The 23761-nt window shown below is 41.6% G+C and overlaps 1 protein-coding gene across 1 annotated transcript; it reads right to left on the minus strand.

The window, feature by feature from the left end:
- Positions 1–418: 418 nt before the first annotated feature.
- On the minus strand, positions 419–17700 carry LOC115140664 (peroxidasin-like). The gene is made up of 15 exons (XM_065026995.1): positions 17694–17700; positions 16462–16746; positions 16146–16297; positions 15869–16022; positions 8592–8769; positions 8404–8498; positions 8125–8311; positions 7856–7953; positions 7226–7379; positions 6916–7034; positions 5310–5471; positions 2649–2762; positions 2488–2540; positions 2205–2304; positions 419–1974 (listed from the first exon to the last, which is right to left on the minus strand). The coding sequence occupies exons 1-15, from the start codon at positions 17698–17700 to the stop codon at positions 1964–1966; spliced, it is 1869 nt and encodes a 622-aa protein (XP_064883067.1). The 3' UTR covers positions 419–1963.
- Between the last annotated feature and the right edge of the window lie 6061 nt (positions 17701–23761).

Raw genomic sequence — 23761 nt, forward strand, 5'->3', positions numbered from 1 at the left:
GTGGGTGATGTCGTTGCTCAAGTCTCTTTGAGATGCTTGGAATGAAACTAGAAAAGAATGAAAAGAGTGGTGTCAAACAAAACAATGCATGCTAGTCAAAAAAACAAGAATACCACTGCTTCCTGTGGGTTTCTAGGCACAATAGTCAATCACTTTATCATATTTGTCAGTGGTATATTCTCTAAGTACAAAGCTCTAAACTGATAACACTTGTAATGTCCCAAACCTTAACTGTTAAATGAACCGTTTGGAATGAATGCCTAAACAATGTGGGGTGCAGCTGCAGCAGGAGGAGAAAACCCAGGGTGTCCAAAACACCTCGAAACGTTTGGAGCAACTTCGAAATTTGCAGTTCGGAGAAACGTTGACAAACGTCAGAATCTGAAGTCAAATTAGTCAAACCGTGAGATCTTGTGGATCAGTTTAGTTTAGTTTAGTTTATTAATTTGACCATTTAAAAAAAACAAGCACACATAAAACTTAAAAGCCAATACATGCACATGAATAAAATCATCGAGGATAACACACAATAAAGTCTTCAGACAAGATGGCTAGACAAGATCCAACACAGTATGGGGTATTGTAAAGCAGTTGGCCACTGTAAAAATATAATACAGTGCTGTATGCAATTTATGCCTCATGCAACATTGTACAAGACCACCTTTTCTTCATGACTTCTCAACTTATACAGTATCGCTGGTCTCTCTGCTTGAGATTCATCATCTTACAATATATCAATGAAATTCAGATAATGAGGGAAGATATTGTTTTTATAAACCGGGTGGTTCAATCCCTGAATGCTGATTGTCTGAAAGCAATGGTACAATAGGGCATATACTGTACCACAGGTATAACAAAACATGTTTTGTTGGTAACCAGTTTATAATAGCAATAAGGCACCTCCGGGTTTGTGGTATATGGCCAATATACGACGGCTAAGGGTTGTATCCTGGCAATCTGGTTGCTTCGTGCCTAAGAACAGCTCTTAGCCGTGGTATATTGTCTATATTGCTTAAATATAGTCGTAAGTTTACATACACTAAGGATGGAGTCATTAAAACTAGTTTTTCAATCACTCCACAGATTTCTTGTAAACAAACTATAGTTTTGGCAAGTCGGTTAGGACATCTACTTTGTGCATGACACAAGTCATTTTTCCAACAATTGTTTACAGACAGATTATTTCACTTATAATTCACACAAGCCATTTTGATGATCTGTTTTGATTTTTGTGCTTAGTGTTGTGACAATGTACCACATACTTGTGAAAATTGCACCAAAGCCCACATGAAAAATACTATACTGTATACTATGGTAGGAATACTATTGTATTCATTGTAGTGTTCTGTCTGGTGCAGACACAGAGACAGAAAACAACTACCCACAAATCATAGTGGGAAAACAGGCTGACTAAGTATGGTTCTCAATCAGAGACAACGATTGACAGCTGCCTCTGATTGGGAACCATACCAGGCCAAAAGCAGAAATACAAAAGAAAACAGATCAAAAACATAGAATGCCCACCCCAACTCACGCCCTGACCAAACTAAAATAGAGACATAAAAAAGGAACTAAGGTCAGAACGTGACAGATTAACAATATATATATACATTAGGAGGTTGTTTCCACAGTACTTTTCTAGGCTCACTGCCTCTTATGAAGAAACTGTCTGAGAAATGTGTGACTGTGAAGACAGAACTCTGCAGGGGAGTGTAAGAGATAAGAGATTAGTCAGACATTCCACTATAAATCAACTTGGACATTTACTTCTAAGATTTTAGATAGCTATATAAACAAGAGGTTTTGTGTTTAGTGTTGAGTAGGCATGGTTTTGGTCTCAGGAGTAGAAGATAATGACGTAGGCAGTGACATCACTAGGGCTGGACTTCAGGTTTAATCAAATAACTTGGGAACTTTTCTTCGATGCAGAACTCACTCGGAGACATGCGTTATGTTTCTGTTGTCAACTTCTGTCTGCAATTGCATTAATAAAGGGTTTTGAATTATTTAATTAAATATATTGTCATAATGCTAATTTCACCAATGAGTCAATGATGAACAAGGAAAACGAACCCCAACACATGCATATTACATAACATAACACATTACAATATTGCCTCAGCCTTGTAAATACTGAAAAAGGTAGTTCGTACAAGGATTCGCATGCATAGCATACTATGATTTAAGTTTTGGGCTATACACACCTGTACTTCCTGCCTGTAATTGGGTCATCTCAGAACGCTGAGCTAGACTCAGGACGTTACTGGACAGAGGAATTCTCTGCTCTGCTTCAGTGTTTGGAACCTGCCATTTGTGGGAAGATGTTTGTCAGATTCATGAAATATGACATTGTCAGAAAGGCATACCAACTGAACCACTGAAAGACTGGAGATCGCAACAAAGCTGTGACTCACGATGTTCAACAATGGTAAACAAATCAGCAAACAAGCGTTAGAGACTTTCACATCAACCTCAGTTATTACTCACTGCAGACGCAATCTGTCTATGCTGCTTGTCTCTGTCAGCCGGGTCATCTTCAGCTTTAGATAGAGGAGATAATGATGAGGATAGATAGGTTGACAGTGTGTGTGTGTGTGTGTTTGTGTGTGTGTATTCCACTGTAGATATCATGAAGACATGGATAATACCAGAGATGGTGAGGGTGGTTCTTCTCTGCTGTTGTCCTGCTCTGTTCTCAGCTGCACAGTGGTAGTCCCCTGCATCAGACAACTGAACCCTGGAGATATGCAGAGCCCCCTCATCTGCACACACGTGAAAGCACAAAGTCACACATTCACCAAACACTTAATGAACATTGCAACAACAGCCTTTATAGCCAGGTACAACAATAACCCCTAGCCTGTAGCACATTCCCCTAACCAATATTGCAGAAGCTGTTCAGACCACTGAAAAGCTAAGGAGAGCTTCAACATGTTGCTTTCACTAATCTGACCTCTTCTACTTAAGTAGAAATGGCCTTGCCTCTATAGAAGTTGAAAGGGCTTTGCCGCCATAGAAGTAGAAAGGGCTTTGCCGCCATAGAAGTAGAAAGGGCTTTGCCTCTATAAAAGTAGAAAGGGCTTTGCCTCTATAAAAGTAGAAAGGGCTTTGCCTCTATAAAAGTAGAAAGGGCTTTGCCTCTATAAAAGTAGAAAGGGCTTTGCCTCTATAAAAGTAGAAAGGGCTTTGCCTCTATAAAAGTAGAAAGGGCTTTGCCTCTATAAAAGTAGAAAGGGCTTTTACTCTATAAAAGTAGAAAGGGCTTTTACTCTATAAAAGTAGAAAGGGCTTTACCTCTATAAAAGTAGAAAGGGCTTTACCTCTATAAAAGTAGAAAGTGCTTTTACTCTATAAAAGTAGAAAGGGCTTTTACTCTATAAAAGTAGAAAGGGCTTTTACTCTATAAAAGTAGAAAGGGCTTTGCCGCCATAGAAGTAGAAAGGGCTTTGCCTCTATAAAAGTAGAAAGGGCTTTGCCTCTATAAAAGTAGAAAGGGCTTTGCCTCTATAAAAGTAGAAAGGGCTTTGCCTCTATAAAAGTAGAAAGGGCTTTGCCTCTATAAAAGTAGAAAGGGCTTTGCCTCTATAAAAGTAGAAAGGGCTTTGCCTCTATAAAAGTAGAAAGGGCTTTTACTCTATAAAAGTAGAAAGGGCTTTGCCTCTATAAAAGTAGAAAGGGCTTTGCCTCTATGAAAGTAGAAAGGGCTTTGCCTCTATAAAAGTAGAAAGGGCTTTTACTCTATAAAAGTAGAAAGGGCTTTTACTCTATAAAAGTAGAAAGGGCTTTTACTCTATAAAAGTAGAAAGGGCTTTGCCTCTATAAAAGTAGAAAGGGCTTTGCCTCTATAAAAGTAGAAAAGGCTTTTACTCTATAAAAGTAGAAAGGGCTTTGCCTCTATAAAAGTAGAAAGGGCTTTGCCTCTATAAAAGTAGAAAGGGCTTTTACTCTATAAAAGTAGAAAGGGCTTTACTCTATAAAAGTAGAAAGGGCTTTGCCTCTATAAAAGTAGAAAGGGCTTTGCCTCTATAAAAGTAGAAAGGGCTTTTACTCTATAAAAGTAGAAATGGCTTTTACTCTATAAAAGTAGAAAGGGCTTTACCTCTATAAAAGTAGAAAGGGCTTTGCCTCTATAAAAGTAGAAAGGGCTTTGCCTCTATAAAAGTAGAAAGGGCTTTTACTCTATAAAAGTAGAAAGGGCTTTGCCTCTATAAAAGTAGAAAGGGCTTTGCCTCTATAAAAGTAGAAAGGGCTTTTACTCTATAAAAGTAGAAAGGGCTTTTACTCTATAAAAGTAGAAAGGGCTTTTACTCTATAAAAGTAGAAAGGGCTTTTACTCTATAAAAGTAGAAAGGGCTTTGCCTCTATAAAAGTAGAAAGGGCTTTTACTCTATAAAAGTAGAAAGGGCTTTGCCTCTATAAAAGTAGAAAGGGCTTTGCCTCTATAAAAGTAGAAAGGGCTTTTACTCTATAAAAGTAGAAAGGGCTTTTACTCTATAAAAGTAGAAAGGGCTTTGCCTCTATAAAAGTAGAAAGGGCTTTGCCTCTATAAAAGTAGAAAGGGCTTTGCCTCTATAAAAGTAGAAAGGGCTTTGCCTCTATAAAAGTAGAAAGGGCTTTTACTCTATAAAAGTAGAAAGGGCTTTTACTCTATAAAAGTAGAAAGGGCTTTGCCTCTATAAAAGTAGAAAGGGCTTTGCCTCTATAAAAGTAGAAAGGGCTTTTACTCTATAAAAGTAGAAAGGGCTTTGCCTCTATAAAAGTAGAAAGGGCTTTGCCTCTATAAAAGTAGAAAGGGCTTTGCCTCTATAAAAGTAGAAAGGGCTTTGCCTCTATAAAAGTAGAAAGGGCTTTGCCTCTATAAAAGTAGAAAGGGCTTTGCCTCTATAAAAGTAGAAAGGGCTTTGCCTCTATAAAAGTAGAAAGGGCTTTGCCTCTATAAAAGTAGAAAGGGCTTTTACTCTATAAAAGTAGAAAGGGCTTTTACTCTATAAAAGTAGAAAGGGCTTTGCCTCTATAAAAGTAGAAAGGGCTTTTACTCTATAAAAGTAGAAAGGGCTTTTACTCTATAAAAGTAGAAAGGGCTTTTACTCTATAAAAGTAGAAAGGGCTTTGCCTCTATAAAAGTAGAAAGGGCTTTGCCTCTATAAAAGTAGAAAGGGCTTTGCCTCTATAAAAGTAGAAAGGGCTTTTACTCCATAAAAGTAGAAAGGGCTTTTACTGTATAAAAGTAGAAAGGGCTTTTACTCTATAGGGGAATGTGCTTGTTTTTCTTTCTGAGCAGGTGTACGTTTTAAATGTGACTGGCTCACCATCTACATGCCTCTTCAGGGTTGGGGTGATAGAGGTCTGAGAGTGTCCTCTGGTCCAGGTGTACCTGATGGGGAGGTCCCCCACTGCTCTGCATGGCAGGACCACAGAGGACCCTTCTGAGCTGCTCACGGCCCCAACGAAGGACACTATGATGGGGCTCACTGAGGCAGAGAGGGAGAGGAAGGGGGAGGGAGCACCACATCAGACAATCCTTATCATCGTCTCAGAATTAAGTACAGTCTTAATTCAGGTAATAAACACCTTAATCACATGCCTGAGCTTCACTTCCAGGTAATGTTGATCAAGTTAACTTTGTTGTCCATACCTCGGCCAATGATCAAGTTTGTTTTACTTCATCATACTGAATAAAAATATAAACGCAACATGCAACAATTTTATTGATATTACTGAGTTCCAGTTCATATGAGGAAATCGGTCAATTTAAATAAATTCATTGGGCCCTAATCTATGGATTTCACATGACTGGGAATACAGATATGCATCTGTTGGTCACAGATACAGTACCTTAAATTAAATGGGCCTCACAATGGGTCATTACGGTATTTTTGTGCATTCAATTTGTCATTGATAAAACGCAACTGTGAACATTGCCCGTCGCTTATGCATGCCTATACCATAACCCCACCGCCACCATGGTGCACTTTGTTCACAGCATTGACATCAGCAAATCGCTCGCCCATACACGTGGTCTGTGGTTGTGAGGCCGGTGGGACGTACTGCTAAATTCTCTAAAACAACGTTGGAGGTGGCTTATGGTAGAGAAATTAACATTAAATTCTCTGAGAACAGCTTTGGTGGACATTCTTTCAGTCAACATGCTAATTGCACACTCCCTCAAAACTTGAGACATCTGTGGCATTGTGTTGTGTGACAAAACTGCACATTTAAGAGTGGCCTTTTATTGTCCCCAGCATAAGGTGCACCTGTGTAATGACCATGCTGTTTAATCAGCTTTTTGATATGCCACACCTGTCAGGTGGATGGATTATCTTGGCAAAAGAGAAATGGTCACCAACAGAGATGTAAACAAATTTGTGCACAACATTTGAGAGAAATACGCTTTTAGTGCATATGGAACATTTCTGGGATCTTTGATTTCAGCTCATGAAACATAGGATCAACACTTTACATGTTGCGTTTCAATTTTTATTCAGTGTACATATGGTAATAAATTGAGTCACTTCCTGTTAGAGTTGGGATACACACATTTGTCCACCACTATTCTTTGCCCCCCTGATGAAGGCTGTTGTAGCCAAAACACGTTAGTGTTTTTTAAATTAAAACAATAAAGGCTTTTACACTTTTCCACTACATTAGAGTGCCTTGATTACTTCTGGAAGTTTGTTTTGCACAAAGGCTTTTCAGGCATCGTTCACTACCCAGCATCAACTTATTTTTGTTCTATAGTATTTAATACCATGATCAAAGAGCACCTCATGGATTAACTATCAACCAAAGAAGAACTCCTCTCCTGTGTCTCTACATTAGTCTGCTCTATTTTGCATCCAGAAATGCATGAGCCATGCAGTACTATAGTTTAACATCAAACAGAATGTGTGTACTGTACTGGGTGAGGGAAGTTACCAGCGACACGTAAAGTAGCTGTGCTCCGGTCATGCCCCACAGTGTTAGAGGCTGCACAGGTGTAAGTCCCCTCGTCATAGCTCCTGACAGACAGGATGTAGAGGGTAGCGTTTCTCACCCTGAGAACAGAGAAGTTGGTCGGTCATTATCACAGAAAGGGAAGTGGTCTCCTGTCCTTGTCAAGCTAAAGGTTCCTGACAAAATATTGGTTGATGACATCAAAAATGTTTTCTAGTGTACAGTAACACAAGACTGTGTTGGCCCACTGAGCTAAAACCTCACAGAACCACTTCTGTTACACTGAACATACCCCACAGAGATCTTTCCACCAGTCTGCATAGAGCGTCCCTGTTTGGACCAGACGATGGAGGGAAGGGGATGTCCCCAAACCTGGCAGTGGAATACCACCTGGGCCCCCACAGGGACCATCACCACTGGGGGCCACAGCCTCACCGAGGGAGGAGCTGGCAGGACAATAGGGGATCAGGGGGAGGAGGAAGAGTAGGCTGAACTTCTTACTTCTGTATCAATATATCTCAGACAATGGACGGTGTCTCAGATGATGATTGCAATTGTATATGCGTACTGAATGTAAACATGCTTTATCAATATCTCCTATACAGACACAAAATATAATATCTCCTATACAGACACAGAATATAATATCTCCAATAAAGACACAGAATATAATATCTCCTATACAGACACAGAATATAATATCTCCTATACAGACACAGAATATAATATCTCCAATAAAGACACAGAATATAATATCTCCTATACAGACACAGAATATAATATCTCCTATACAGACACAGAATATAATATCTCCTATACAGACACAGAATATAATATATCCTATACAGACACAGAATATAATATCTCCTATACAGACGCAAGGCTAGTGAATAATAAACCTACGTCAAGTGTGATGTCTTACCGAGAACGGTCAGTCTGGCTGTTCTAGAGGTCACAGATCTGTACAGGTGGATGTTGGACGCTCTGCAGAAGTACACTCCCCTGTCTGTGTCATGGGCACTGGAGAAACAAGCAGTTAAAAATGGCTTACACTGTCTGTTACTGGATGGCTACCATCATATGATACATTAACATAGTCATACACACACACACACACACACACACACACACACACACACACACACACACACACACACACACACACACACACACACACACACACACACACACCTTTGGAAGATGAGGTCTCCATTAGGCCCAACAGTGAAGTGTGTCTTGGGAGTGAGGAGGCGGTTGTTCTTGAACCAGGACACCGTGGCTGGAGGCCTGCTGTAGGGGGGTCTGCAGACCAGAGTAACAGAGTCTCCCACCCTCACTGTCTGGTTAGTGGGCTGCAGGACAAAGTTCCATTCCATCTCTGCGGAGAGGGAGAGGTACTGTATGTCAATTAAGGTGATAGTATTGATATTTAGGTTGGAATAATAACAACCAGAGCATGGTATACAGTACCTGCTGGGAGGAGATAGGCAGGCTGAGATCTGACAGTCTCCCTCTCATTCCTGGCCTCACAGTGGTAGGAACCCTCATCTTCCTCAGACACATTCCTGGGAATGAGGAGCACAGATGCTTTTTACATTGGATTTAAAGATAAATAAAAAAATAATGATAATGTCATAGTGTCCTCAAGATTGCCTCACTTGAACACAAGCAGCTGTCCCTTGTTCTGCAAACTCAAGCAGGAGCTGTTCACCAGGAGATGGCTGTCTTTGAACCATTGCACTGTGGGAGCTGGGAAACCTTGGGCAGCACAGCACATGGAGACCTCTGTCTGCATGGCGATGGTGAGGTTGTCAGGGCCCTGAGTGATCTGCAGCCCTGTAGGGACTCCTGCAGAGCAATAGATACAGTACATGTGTGTGTGTGTGTGGGGGGGGGGGGGGGGGGGGGCACTTCCTGTGTAATGTTCAACAGATAAACATGGGGGTGTGTCTCAACACTCTACAGTGGCTTCCTGTCAGTGTTGGGGAAGCTACTCTGAAAATATAGTTTACCAAGCTACCAATTATTCCACACTGAAAGAAGTTAAGCTACACTAAAACGACCCTTAAGAAAAATGGAGCTTACTTAACTAAAGTTACTTTGAAATAGTAGTTCACTACACCCAACTACTTAGTGAAAAATGATCATATGTAAATGTCATAGACTACAAAATTCATGAACAGATCACTTTGGTGTCATAATGTTAACAGAATGTATAATTTAGCCAATTAAACACAAACACAATGTTTCAAGTGAGAATTAGGCAGTAGTGTGTAGTTCCAGGAGTACTTTTTCTGAGCCTGTGTGACCTGAAGCTGGGATGTCCCTCCTACCATTTCATTTGCACTTCTGAATGTCCATCAACTCGTAGCTCAGCAGGAGAGAGTGGTTTCATCACAGAAGCACATTCAGAAATTGATTCATTAGCCATTAATCTGTTAATATTAAACAAAAACAACGAGTTCCTAACGAGTTCAGCAAGCCAAGCTAGAGCTCTGTGAGACGTTGATCAAGAGAGACCTTTAGAAAATATGCACATTTTCTCAAACACTAAACATACAAATAGGCATTATACAGTTATAAGGAAGGTGAAATCTTATTGTTAGTCATTTAATAATTTGATTATGCTATATTTAGAAAGCATATAAGTCATTTCAAGCCTTATTCATGTATACCACCCTGCATACCACTGCTGGCTTGCTTCTGAAGCTAAGCAGGGTTGGTCCTGGTCAGTTCCTGGATGGGAGACCAGATGGTGCTGGAAGTGGTGTTGGAGGGCCAGTAGGGGGCTCTCTTTCCTCTGGTCTAAAAAATATCCCAATTCCCCAGGGCAGTGATTGACACTGCCCTGTGTAGGGTGCCGTCTTTCGGATGGGACGTTAAACGGGTGTCCTGACTCTCTGAGGTCATTAAAGATCCCATGGCACTTATCGTAAGAGTAGGGGTGTTAACCCCAGTGTCCTGGTTAAATTCCCAATCTGGCCCTCAAACCATCATGGTCACCTAATAATCCCCAGTTTACAATTGGCTCATTAATCCCCCTCCTCTCCCCTGTAACTATTCCCCAGGTCGTTGCTGCAAATGAGAACATGTTCTCAGTCAACTTACCTGGTAAAATAACGGATAAATAAAATTTAAAAAATGTAAAATGGGTGCGTGTCGGTGGCAGGGAAGTCAGGCGCAGGAAAACGAACTTGGTATAAATGTATGAGTTGTTTAATAAGCGCTCATGAAACTCCAAAAACCAAAATATACAAAAAATAATATAAGTGGGTACAAAACCTGTCGCACACCGACACATGACTTGCACATAACATACAATAAAACAATCTCCAACGAGGACATGAGGGGAAACAGAGGGTTAAATACACAACATGTGATTGATGGGATTGGAACCAGGTGTGAAGGAAGACAAGACAAAACCCATGGAAAATGAAAAAGAAGAAGGTTGGCTAGAAGGTTGGTGACCACCCGCCCGAACAAGGAGAAGGACCGACTTCCGAAGTCGTGACAATTCATACAGTTTAGTTGAATAGGAGGAGATATATCATATACAATATTTTATATTTGTATCATATTTCTACGGTGTACTTGAGCTTCCTAAAAATACTTGAGTGTCCTAAAAAGTGACTACACCTCAATGTATAAACATTTTCTCCAAAAAGGTGAGATTTTAATCTTTCTTTGAGTATGCAGCATTACTAGTTATTGTTTATGGCCCTCTCATGATAAATAATTACTTTTGGGGATTACTTAGATGACATTATAAATTACATTTAGTTGCATTTAACTGGTTAAGGTGCAGGGAGTCAGTGCAAGAGACTGTTGTTGTGCCTACGGTCAGTCCATGTTCAAGAGTTCAGTAGTCTGATGGCTTGTAGGTAAAAACTGTCTCTGAGCCTGGAGGTACAGGACCCGATGCTCTGGTACCGTATGCCAGACTGTAAGGAGCACGGCTCCAGTGATGTACTGGGCTGTCTTTACCACCTGCTGAAGGGCTTCGTGGTTGTGAACAGAGCAGTTTCCGTAACAGGGTATAATTTGCAGAGCTGTCGGAGAAAGTAGAGGTGCTGTTGCGCATTCTTGACCAGGGCTGTGGTGTTGTCAGTCCATGTGATCTTCTCGGTGATATGACGCCGAGGAACCTGAAGCTGCTGACTCTTTGCACTACAGCCTCGTCGATGTTGATCGAGGCATGTCCTCCTCCCTGCTTCCTGAAGTCGACAATCAACTCCTTCGTTTCGCTGACATTGAAGCAGAAGTTGTTGTTTTGGCCTCACACTGTCAGGTCTCTGACCTCCTCCCTGTAGGTGGACTCCATGTCAGTGATGAGGACTACAACTGTGGTGTCAACTTGAAGATGGAGTTGGTGTTGTGCTTCGCCACGCAGTACAGCAGAGTACAGCAGTACAGCAATACAGCAGTACAGCAGAGTACAGCAGTACAGCAGTACAGCAGAGGACAGCAGATATACAGTGCCTTTGGAAATTATTAACACCTTGACTTGTTCCACACGTTGTTGTGTTACAGCCTACACACAATACCCTATAATGTCAACGTGGAATTCTGTTTTTAGATATTTTCACAAATTAATTGAAAATGAAAAGCTGTTATGTCTTGAGCCAATAAGTATTCAACCCCTTTGTTATGTCAAGCCTAAATAACTTCTAGAGTAAAAATGCGCTTAGCAAGCCACATAATAATTGGAATGGACTATGTGTGCAATAATACTCTTTAACGTGATTTATGAATTACTACTTCATCTCTGTAACCAACTCAAGCAGTGAATATCACAGATTCAACCACAAAGACCAGGGAGTTTTTTGAATGCCATATGAAGAAGAGCACCTATTGGTAGATGGGTAAAAAAATGTAATATGGCTTTGAGCATGGTAAAATGATCAATTACACTTTGGACGGTGCATCAATACACCCAGTCACTACAAAGATACAGGCGTCCTTCCTAACTCAGTTGCCGGAGAGGAAGGAAAACGCTCAGGTATTTCCCCATGAGGCCAATGGTGAAAAAAAAGACTAGAGTCGATGTCCACGCCCCCATGGAAATCAAATTAGCATAATAAAACAATCCCCATGTCAGTTTAAGCTAGAGATATGTTTGTATTGGATGTGTCTCAATCCTCCGCATCTGCCGATATTGCACTCCCCATCTGCGGGGAAAGGTGACAGAGCAAGAGCGGTGTTTGCCAGCATGTTAACCCTCGCAAGGCTGCCGTCCCAGAAGGTGTCCATTGCCACGTCCTCAGAGCATGCGCAGACCAGCGGGCTGGAGTGTTTACGGGCATATTCAATCTCTCCCAATCCCAGTCTGCTGTCCCCACTTGTTTCAAGATTTTTATTTCACCTTTATTTAACCAGGTAGGCTAGTTGAGAACAAGTTCTCATTTGCAACTGCGACCTGGCCAAGATAAAGCAAAGCAGTGTGACACACACAACAACACAGAGTTACACATGGAGTAAACAATAAACAAGCCAATAACACAAACAAGTCAATGACACAGTATAGAAAAGAAAGTCTATATACAGTGTGTGGAAAAGCATGAGGAGGTAGGCAATAAATAGGCCATAGGAGCGAATAATTACAATTTAGCAGACTAACACTGGAGTGATAAATGAGCAGATGATGATGTGCAAGTAGAGATACTGGTGTGCAAAAGAGCAGAAAAGTAAATCAAATAAAATCAGTATGGAGATGAGGTAGGTAGATTGGGTGGGCTATTTACAGATGGACTATGTACAGCTGCAGTGATCGGTTAGCTGCTCAGATAGTTGATGTTTAAAGTTGGTGAGGGAAATAAAAGTCTCCAACTTCAGAGATTTTTACAATTTGTTCCAGTCACTGAAATCAGAGAACTGGAAGGAAAGGCCGCCAAATGAGGTGTTTGGGGATGATCAGTGAGATACACCTGCTGGAGCGCCAGCTAAGGGTGGGTGTTGTTATCGTGACCAGTGAACTGAGATAAGGCTTAGCTTCACCTACCATAGACTTCAAATCAAATCAAATCAAATCAAATTGTATTTGTCACATACACATGGTTAGCAGATGTTAATGCGAGTGTAGCGAAATGCTTGTGCTTCTAGTTCCGACAATGCAGTGATAACCAACAAGTAATCTAACTAACAATTCCAAAACTACTGTCTTATACACAGTGTAAGGGGATAAAGAATATGTACATAAGGATATATGAATGAGTGATGGTACAGAGCAGCATACAGTAGATGGTATCGAGTACAGTATATACATATGAGATGAGTATGTAGACAAAGTAAACAAAGTGGCATAGTTAAAGTGGCTAGTGATACATTGTATTACATAAGGATGCAGTCGATGATGTAGAGTACAGTATATACGTATGCATATGAGATGAATAATGTAGGGTAAGTAACATTATATAAGGTAGCATTGTTTAAAGTGGCTAGTGATATATTTACATCATTTCCCATCAATTCCCATTATTAAAGTGGCTGGAGTTGGGTCAGTGTTAATGACAGTGTGTTGGCAGCAGCCACTCAATGTTAGTGGTGGCTGTTTAACAGTCTGATGGCCTTGAGATAGAAGCTGTTTTTCAGTCTCTCGGTCCCAGCTTTGATGCACCTGTACTGACCTCGGCTTCTGGATGATAGCGGGGTGAACAGGCAGTGGTTCGGGTGGTTGATGTCCTTGATGATCTTTATGGCCTTCCTGTAACATCGGGTGGTGTAGGTGTCCTGGAGGGCAGGTAGTTTGCCCCCGGTGATGCGTTGTGCAGACCTCACTACCCTCTGGAGAGCCTTACGGTTGAGGGCGGAGCAGTTGCCGTACCAGGCGGTGATACAGCCCGCCAGGATGCTCTCGATTGTGCATCTGTAGAAGTTTGTGAGTGCTTTTGGTGACAAGCCGAATTTCTTCAGCCTCCTGAGGTTGATGAGGCGCTGCTGCGCCTTCTTCACGACGCTGTCAGTGTGAGTGGACCAATTAAGTTTGTCTGTGATGTGTATGCCGAGGAACTTAAAACTTGCTACCCTCTCCACTACTGTTCCATCGATGTGGATAGGGGGGTGTTCCCTCTGCTGTTTCCTGAAGTCCACAATCATCTCCTTAGTTTTGTTGACGTTGAGTGTGAAGTTATTTTCCTGACACCACACTCCGAGGGCCCTCACCTCCTCCCTGTAGGCCGTCTCGTCGTTGTTGGTAATCAAGCCTACCACTGTTGTGTCGTCCGCAAACTTGATGATTGAGTTGGAGGCGTGCGTGGCCACGCAGTCGTGGGTGAACAGGGAGTACAGGAGAGGGCTCAGAACGCACCCTTGTGGGGCCCCCGTGTTGAGGATCAGCGGGGAGGAGATGTTGTTGCCTACCCTCACCACCTGGGGGCGGCCCGTCAGGAAGTCCAGTACCCAGTTGCACAGGGCGGGGTCGAGACCCAGGGTCTCGAGCTTGATGACGAGCTTGGAGGGTACTATGGTGTTGAATGCCGAGCTGTAGTCGATGAACAGCATTCTCACATAGGTATTCCTCTTGTCCAGGTGGGTTAGGGCAGTGTGCAGTGTGGTTGAGATTGCATCGTCTGTGGACCTATTTGGGCGGTAAGCAAATTGGAGTGGGTCTAGGGTGTCAAAGACTCTCACAAACGTTTACAGATGCACAATTGAGAGTATCCTGTATGGCTGCATCACCGCCTGGTACGGCAACTGCACCACCCGCAAACCGCAGGGCTCTCCAGTGGGTGGTGCGGTCTGCCTAACGCATTACTGGGGGCACACTGCCTGCCCTCCAGGACACCTACAGCACCCGATGTCACAGGCAGGTTAAAAGGATCATCAAGGACATCAACCAACCGAGCCACGGCCTGGTGCATCAAAGCTGGTCATTTTAATAATGGAACACTAGTCACTTTAATAATGTTTACATACTTTATTACAAGCATTTCACTACACACGCAATAACATCTGCTAAATATGTGCATGTGACCAATACACTTTGATTTGACCATGAGACATCCCGAAAATCGGTCTTCTCACAAAAATTCCCTGTAGCCTCCAAACGGTTTAGCCTACAAAGTATTCTGGTCTACAAATTACCACTCTATGAAAATACGAGACTATCCCGAACACGATGGGGTTCTCTGTTTGGTTCTCCGACCCGCACAAGGGTCTTGGGACTCGTCTGAAGTCGGTACCGCTGATCTGCCAACTTCTGTCTGTAGCGTCCGAACAATTTGGGCTGCACACTATGACCCCTCTGAGACTCACAAACACGTACATGTCGGTTGTTTTGCCACAGGCCTCACAAGACTCATCTGAAGGTCCCCCGGTACCAGTTTAAAAAAATGTATGGAAGTATATGTACATGGAGACTGTTCAGTGCTAAGAATACGGGGTTAATTACACAAGAAAAAAACGAAAACAAATGTTTCCTGATCATTCTTATATCTCTAAGATATAGGACAGCCTCTTCAGAACAAACTTCCTTTTGATTTGTTTTTGGGACTATCTGTTGTTCCTTGCTTTTCTATGGGCTAATAGCAGTAAGGACAAAAACAATTGTTTATCCCGCAAAAAAAGTATATCTTTTTTTTTAAACTTCAGAATTCAGAATCAAATAGTTAAATGGTTCTAGGTATGACCTTCTTAAAACATTTCCATATAGTTTAGTAGACTAGATATTAAAACATGTTTTCACTTTGTCGTTATGGGGTATTGAGTGTAGATGGGTGAGAACAAAATCTATTTTTAATTCAGGCTGTAACACAATAAAATGTGGAATGAGTCAAGGGGTATGAATACTTTCTGAAGGCAGTGTAGATTGATACAGGAGCTGGCTAAAACAGAAAAAGACTGGCAACAACTCTAGTTCCGTCATTCATGCTGTTCTAAGAAGACAGGGCAGAGAGAGGGGGTAAGCAGGGAGTAGGGAAGAGGCTGTGCATTGTCTCACCTCGTACAGTGAGTGTAGCTGCTTTGCTCTCCAGGCTGCTGTTCACTAAGGCGTTGTGTGTGACACAGACGTATTCCCCTTCGTCCTCTATTAAGACATTAGAGAGGTGCAGAGTGCCTGAGGTCTTCCTCTGATTACCCCCTCCATATTGGCCCTGGAGTAACATATTGTGCATTTAGACATACACACAGCCATACACAATCAAATATCCACATATACAAAGACACAAAAAAAAGACATGCAATCAAATCCATGCACAGACTAATGCATTCAATACCTGCATCTGAGTGCCTTTGGTGAAGAGTGTGTTGTCTTTGAGCCAGGTGATGTGTGCAGGGGGTGAGCTGTTCCCTGAGACACACTGGAGGAACACTGCCTGACCCTCACTGACCGTCTGAGACTGAGGACTAAAGAACACTGCCTCCAGCTCTACACACACAGTGTCAAACAAAGGATCAAATGTATCTATGCTTTTCTCATTTCTGAAACATACATCACATACAAGCCAAATATGTTCTGTGTACTAAAGCAAATGTAAATGCATTGTATTGCTTCAGCAGAGGCATGCACAAGAGGTGAGAAGGCCAACAAACCAGCTTCCATCACTTGGACAACAGTCCTGATGTGTTTGTCTCCAATGCCTGCACTACAGACATATCTCCCCAGGTCCCCCTCTCTCAGCTGGAGGAAGAACAGAGATCCATTGGCCACTTGGTGGATCCCTTTGTCAGGACCAGGACTCAATGCTGCTGCCTCTCCGCTGGCCCTTTCCCATCGAACAGGCAGTGCCCCCTGGCGGCTGGAGTCAGACACTGCACAGTGTAGTGTGAGGGGAGCACCCAGCACACCAGCACTATCCTCTGGGCGGGTGGAGAACACTGACCACAGACAGAAGTGTGAGACACAAACCAGAGAGAGAGAGAGAGAGAGCGAACAGGCAGCAAATTGACATACTAATTCTGAGGCTTCACTTAACAGAGTCTAATCCTGAATGCTGATTGGTAAAACTGCGTTCCAGGCAGTGTCTATTCCTCAAGATACCAACCGGCTAAAAGCTAAGATCCTATACTGTAGGTTAAGTAACACATGAGACCCAGTCAGTCTCTGCTTGTCAGTAACTTGTCGTGTGAAAGGACACAGAGCTGATTAATGCACCAGTTAGGCACCCAAATGGCTAGATGCTGTATGTAATATGAATACTTTACTTCAAAACATTAGCTGCAATCATTGACAGTGAAGTAGCCAGTGAAAGTGAGTATTGTTTTGAGTTATTACTCTACAGAATAAAACAACAGAAGATGATTCACATTCATATATGAATTTACAAAAGAACTAATGAGTGAAGGTTCCCAAACTGTCAATTTATCTGAGAACCTTGATAATCAGATAACAATGTTTGTGAAGCTGCGTGTTGCTAGGAGACAGATGAAGCTGGAGCAGGGATTTTTTTTCAGGCCTTTTGTCACATGTATACATGAGGTCTGGAAATTAGCATGGGGACTATTTAGAAAACTAGTCTCGATCATAGCAGAAATCATGACAGTATCAGCATTTCATTGATACACAAATAACTCGTAGTATTAGTGTTGCAGGTCATAAAGTGTGGTCCTATATCGCTCATGAAAATGTATAGTCTGTTCTGTAAATGTGATTAATGATATGACCCAAAAAATAAATAATCACCAGTATTATGCAATCATTGTGCAGCAACCAGTCTATACAATAAGTGTGCAATAATTTGGCAACAGCATTTGCATGACCAAATTTGGCTCCACTCTTTGACATCAAACTGCAATAACAGCAACAAAGGCGAAAGCATACATACCGTGCATGGTATTCACTGTATTCAGTTTGCCTCTCACTCACCAAGGTCAGACAGGGCTGGTTGACTGTGAAGAGAGCAGGAGAAAATGAGCAGCCAAAGGTGAGAGGCCACAGCAGGGGGACCACAGACAGACATAGACCCCAGCATCCTACTGCAGGGCTCCACCTGACGCTGAAGTCCAGAGAGGCTTGTCCATGGGAACAGGAGTGTGTGTGTCCTGAAAAACAGTGCGACCATCACATATCATATTCATTTTATGCGGTGAATCAGAGATTATATGAGTAGATTTGAAAAAGGTAGCTTGATTGTTTGACCAGTTTAATCATGGGCCTAGCGGGGATTATTTTACAATTTCCCTATGTTGTTTGTAATTATTTGTCTGATTGTGGATTTATTATAGTGTGTAACTAATAACATTCATAGTATTATTTTGCATCCAAAGGGGGTTGCCAATCTTGTTGCACTGTTGCAGTTCTCTTGTGCATGTGCATGTGTGCATGCATTTTCTAAATGCTCCATGCAATATATGAAAGAGCTCACTTAGCACCACTCCCCCATCTCTCTCCTCCATCTCTCTCTCTCTCTCTCTCTCTCTCTCTCTCTCTCTCTCTCTCTCTCTCTCTCTCTCTATTTCTCTCTCTCTCTATCTCTCTCTTTCTCTAGCTCGCTCTCTCACTAGATCTCTCTATCTCTAGCACTCTCTCACTAGATCTCTCTCTCTCTCTCTTGTGCTCTCTCTCTCTCTCTCTCTCTCTAATTCCTATTTTGGTTGTGATTTCAGTGGCACCGCAATGGCAGTGGAGCATTGTTTGCTACTGGCCTCTTTACTCTCTTCAATGGGCCAGCCACTTTATCCTCCAGCTCAGCAGCAGCAGCCCCTCCACTCAATGTAGGTGACATGAAAAGGCCTGCAGAGCTTTGTACTGTGAAGATCAGTTATCATCAGCCCCCCTGGAAGAAGGCTGCCTGTCTGATCACATGGGCTTTCATGCTCATGCTAAGCTCAACTTGGCCATGTAAGGATAGAATGACTATGTAATATGACACAGCTTGTGCTCATAGAGGTGTGTGTTTCACACTTGTAAACATTACAGGATTGAAGAGGGGGAATGTAGTGTATTTTATCTCAAGAAGCTTTCAAATCCTCATGCTGGACATGCATATAAAAGTAGATTAGTTACATGTGATAATGATAAATTGACAACAACAAAAAAGACACTGCATTTACTCTGCTGTGATGCAGGGTTAGGGTATAGGTTCATATTGCATGGGGTAAGGAGATGTCTGAAGTATGTTGTTCTCCGTGGCGTGAGCAGCTATAGTGAAACTATGTGGAAATAGTTCAAATCACAATAATTGAATGACAAATTCACCTCAGATTGTATCAATGGTCATCTACTCCTTCACGGAATATCTGTATAACACGAAACAACAAAATTGACATAAAAAAGTCACCTCAGACAACTGAAAGCATGCACTTCAATTTCCATTAAACGTAAATATTTGAAGTAAATGCCTGAAAATTTGACACAAATGTCAGTGTAAAACTACAGGCAGAAAGAACACAGATTACTTAAGAACTGTGATAGTGAAAGTGGTCCCATGGCCATGGCCTCCAACTGGCAGTGGAAGTACCTACTAGTAGTCATGTGAATGGGCACTTTAGGGCCTGGACTCATCTGGCGTGGGTAGCAAGCCAGCAGGTGGGCACACTAACAGCTATCTGTTGAGAGCCTGGGGGTGTGTGTTTTCTTTAACCTAACAACAGGCCATTTACCTAGCAAGCAGTTTAGCAAGTCATTAAGATTTTACTTCATCTCTCACTCAAGCACTTACAGATGTAGGATCTTAAATTGAGCCAGTTTGCTACAGCAGCAACAGAAAATGTGGTTCATGGATATTTTGTATTCCAAAGTGGAAATTACAAACTTCAGAAGGCTTTTTAAACCTCAACTACACCACTAGTTTTAAACGTTCTCCTGCAACAGGGTGATCAAAATAATATCCTACATCTGTGTATTCTCTGTCTGTTTCTTTGTTTTTTTTGTTTTCAGATATTTTGCCTTTACAGACATGTGTTATTTGTCAGCAGCTTTTGTACAAAACATAAATAATAATACTCCAATGAGACAGGCTCCTAAAGTATCAAAATGCTATCAATTTGTTCCTGAAATTACATTATTTATGTGTAATGATGTAAACATACAAAGATACATGAAATCAATGTTTGTTATTGTAAAAGGCCACTGCAACATTTACAAATTGATATGAAACTTAATTACCAGAAACGCACACCCACTGTAATATTACAATATATTTGAAGGTTACTGCAACTAGCACTATTGGAGCACTATTGGAGCACTATTGGAGTAACAACTATTGCACTATTGGAGCACTATTGTAACTAACACTATTGGACTATTGTAACTGGAACTAACACTATTGGAGAACTATTGCACTATTGTAACTGGAACTAGCACTATGGAGAACTATTGTAACTGGAACTAACACTTATTGGAGCACTATTGTAACTGAACTACACTATTGGAGCACTAGCACTATTCTAAACTGGAACTAACACTATTGGAGAACTATTGTAAGTGAAACTGTAACTGGAACTAGCACCATTCTAGCACTATTGGAGCAATATTGTAAGTGACACACACTATTGTAACTGGAACTAACACTATTGGAGCACTATTGTAACTGGAACTAACTGGAACTAGCACCATTCTAGCACTATTGGAGCACTATTGTAAGTGGAACTAACACGATTGGAGCACTATCGTAAGTGAAACTAACACTCTTGGAGCACTATTGTAACTGGAACTAGCACCATTATAGCACTATTGGAGCACTATTGTAAGTGAAACTAACACTATTGGAGCACTATTGTAAGTGAAACTAACACTATTGGAGCACTATTGTAACTGGAACTAACACTATTGGAGAACTATTGTAAGTGAAACTAACACTCTTAGAGCACTATTGTAACTGGAACTAGCACCATTCTAGCACTATTGGAGCACTATTGTAAGTGAAACTAACACTATTGGAGCACTATTGTAAGTGAAACTAACACTAGTGGAGCACTATTGTAACTGGAACTAACACTATTGGAGAACTATTGTAAGTGAAACTAACACTCTTGGAGCACTATTGTAACTGGAACTAGCACCATTCTAGCACTATTGGAGCAATATTGTAAGTGACACTAACACTATTGGAGCACTATTGTAGCACTATTGTAACTGGAACTAGCACTATTGGAGAACTATTGTAACTGGAACTAGCACTATTCTATCACTATTGGAGCACTATTGTAACTGGAACTAGCACTATTGGAGCACTATTGTAGCACTATTGTAACTGGAACTAGCACTATTGGAGCACTATTGGAGCACTCTTGGAACACTATTGGAACTGGAACTAGCACTATTCTAGCACTATTGGAGCACTATTGTAACTGGAGCTAGCACTATGGGAACACTATTGGAACTGGAACAATCACTATTGGGGCACTATTGGAACTGGAACTAGCACTATTGGAGCACTATTGTAACTGGAACTAGCACCATTCTAGCACTATTGGAGCAATATTGTAAGTGACACTAACACTATTGGAGCACTATTGTAGCACTATTGTAACTGGAACTAGCACTATTGGAGCACTATTGGAGCACTCTTGGAACACTATTGGAACTGGAACTAGCACTATTGGAGAACTATTGTAACTGGAACTAGCACTATTCTATCACTATTGGAGCACTATTGTAACTGGAACTAGCACTATTGGAGCACTATTGTAGCACTATTGTAACTGGAACTAGCACTATTGGAGCACTATTGGAGCACTCTTGGAACACTATTGGAACTGGAACTAGCACTATTCTAGCACTATTGGAGCACTATTGTAACTGGAGCTAGCACTATTGGAGCACTATTGGAACTGCATGTTCAAATTCCCGCGCTGACAAGGTACAAATCTGTCGTTCTGCCCCTGAACAGGCAGTTAACCCACTGTTCCTAGGCCATCATTGAAAATAGGAATTTGTTCTTAACTGACTTGCCTAGTTAAATAAAGGTCAAATAAAATAAATAAAACATTGGAGCACTATTGGAACTGGAACAAGCACTATTGGAGCACTATTGGAACTGGAACTAGCACTATTGGAGCACTATTGTAACTGGAACTAGTACTATTGGAGCACTATTGGAACTGGTACTAGCACTATTGGAACTGGAACTAGCACTATTGGAGCACTATTGGAACTGGAACTAGCACTATTGGAACTGGAACTAGCACTATTGGAGCACTATTGGAACTGGAACTAGCACTATTGGAGCACTATTGGAACTGGAACTGGCACTATTGGAGCACTATTGGAACACTATTGGAACTAGCACTATTGGAGCACTATTGGAACTGGAACTAACACCATTCTAGCACTATTGGAGCAATATTGTAAGTGACACTAACACTATTGGAGCACTATTGTAACTGGAACTAGCACTATTGGAGCACTATTGTAGCACTATTGTAACTGGAACTAGCACTATTGGAGCACTATTGGAGCACTCTTGGAACACTATTGGAACTGGAACTAGCACTATTGGAGAACTATTGTAACTGGAACTAGCACTATTCTATCACTATTGGAGCACTATTGTAACTGGAACTAGCACTATTGGAGCACTATTGTAGCACTATTGTAACTGGAACTAGCACTATTGGAGCACTATTGGAGCACTCTTGGAACACTATTGGAACTGGAACTAGCACTATTCTAGCACTATTGGAGCACTATTGTAACTGGAGCTAGCACTATTGGAGCACTATTGGAACTGCCAGGGCGGCAGGGTAGCCTAGTGGTTAGAGCGTTGGACTAGTAACCGAAAGGTTGCATGTTCAAATTCCCGCGCTGACAAGGTACAAATCTGTCGTTCTGCCACTGAACAGGCAGTTAACCCACTGTTCCTAGGCCATCATTGAAAATAGGAATTTGTTCTTAACTGACTTGCCTAGTTAAATAAAGGTCAAATAAAATAAATAAAACATTGGAGCACTATTGGAACTGGAACAAGCACTATTGGAGCACTATTGGAACTGGAACTAGCACTATTGTAGCACTATTGTAACTGGAACTAGTACTATTGGAGCACTATTGGAACTGGTACTAGCACTATTGGAACTGGAACTAGCACTATTGGAGCACTATTGGAACTGGAACTAGCACTATTGGAACTGGAACTAGCACTATTGGAGCACTATTGGAACTGGAACTAGCACTATTGGAGCACTATTGGAACTGGAACTGGCACTATTGGAGCACTATTGGAACACTATTGGAACTAGCACTATTGGAGCACTATTGGAACTGGAACTAACACTATTGGAACACTATTGGAACACTATTGGAACTGGAACTAGCACTATTGGAGCACTATTGGAATTGGAACTAACACTATTGGAACTGGAACTAAATCAAATCAAATCAAATCAAATGTATTTATATAGCCCTTCGTACATCAGCTGATATCTCAAAGTGCTGTACAGAAACCCAGCCTAAAACCCCAAACAGCAAGCAATGCAGGTGTAGAAGCACTAACACTATTAGAGCACTATTCTTGCACTACTGGAGCACTATTGTAACTGGAACTAGCACTATTGGAGCACTATTGTAACTGGAACTAGCACTATTGTAGCATTATTGGAACTGGAACTAGCGCTATTGTAGCACTATTGGAACTGGAACTAACACGATTGGAGCACTATTGGAACTGGAACTAACACTATTGGAGCACTATTGGAACACTATTGGAACTGGAACTAGCACTATTGGAGCACTATTGTAACTGGAACTAGCACTATGGGAGCACTATTGGAACTGGAACAAGCACTATTGAGGCAGTATTGTAACTGGAACTAGCACTATTGGAGCACTATTGGAGCACTATTGTAACTGGAACTAGCACTATTGGAGCACTATTGTAACTGGAACTAGCACCATTGGAGCACTATTGGAACTGGAACTAGCACTATGGGAACACTATTGGAACTGGAACAA

Source organism: Oncorhynchus nerka, linkage group LG13, assembly GCF_034236695.1.
Source record: "Oncorhynchus nerka isolate Pitt River linkage group LG13, Oner_Uvic_2.0, whole genome shotgun sequence".
Classification (NCBI taxonomy): domain Eukaryota; kingdom Metazoa; phylum Chordata; class Actinopteri; order Salmoniformes; family Salmonidae; genus Oncorhynchus; species Oncorhynchus nerka.

Excerpts from the sequence above, each read along its gene's own strand:
- LOC115140664 (XM_065026995.1), bottom strand. Across the intron at positions 8,770-15,868 it reads AGCTACACTCACTGTACGAG|GGCTGCAGATCACTCAGGGC; the intron begins GTGAGACAATGC and ends GAGTCCCTACAG. Across the intron at positions 8,312-8,403 it reads TGCCTATCTCCTCCCAGCAG|AGATGGAATGGAACTTTGTC; the intron begins GTACTGTATACC and ends CCCTCTCCGCAG.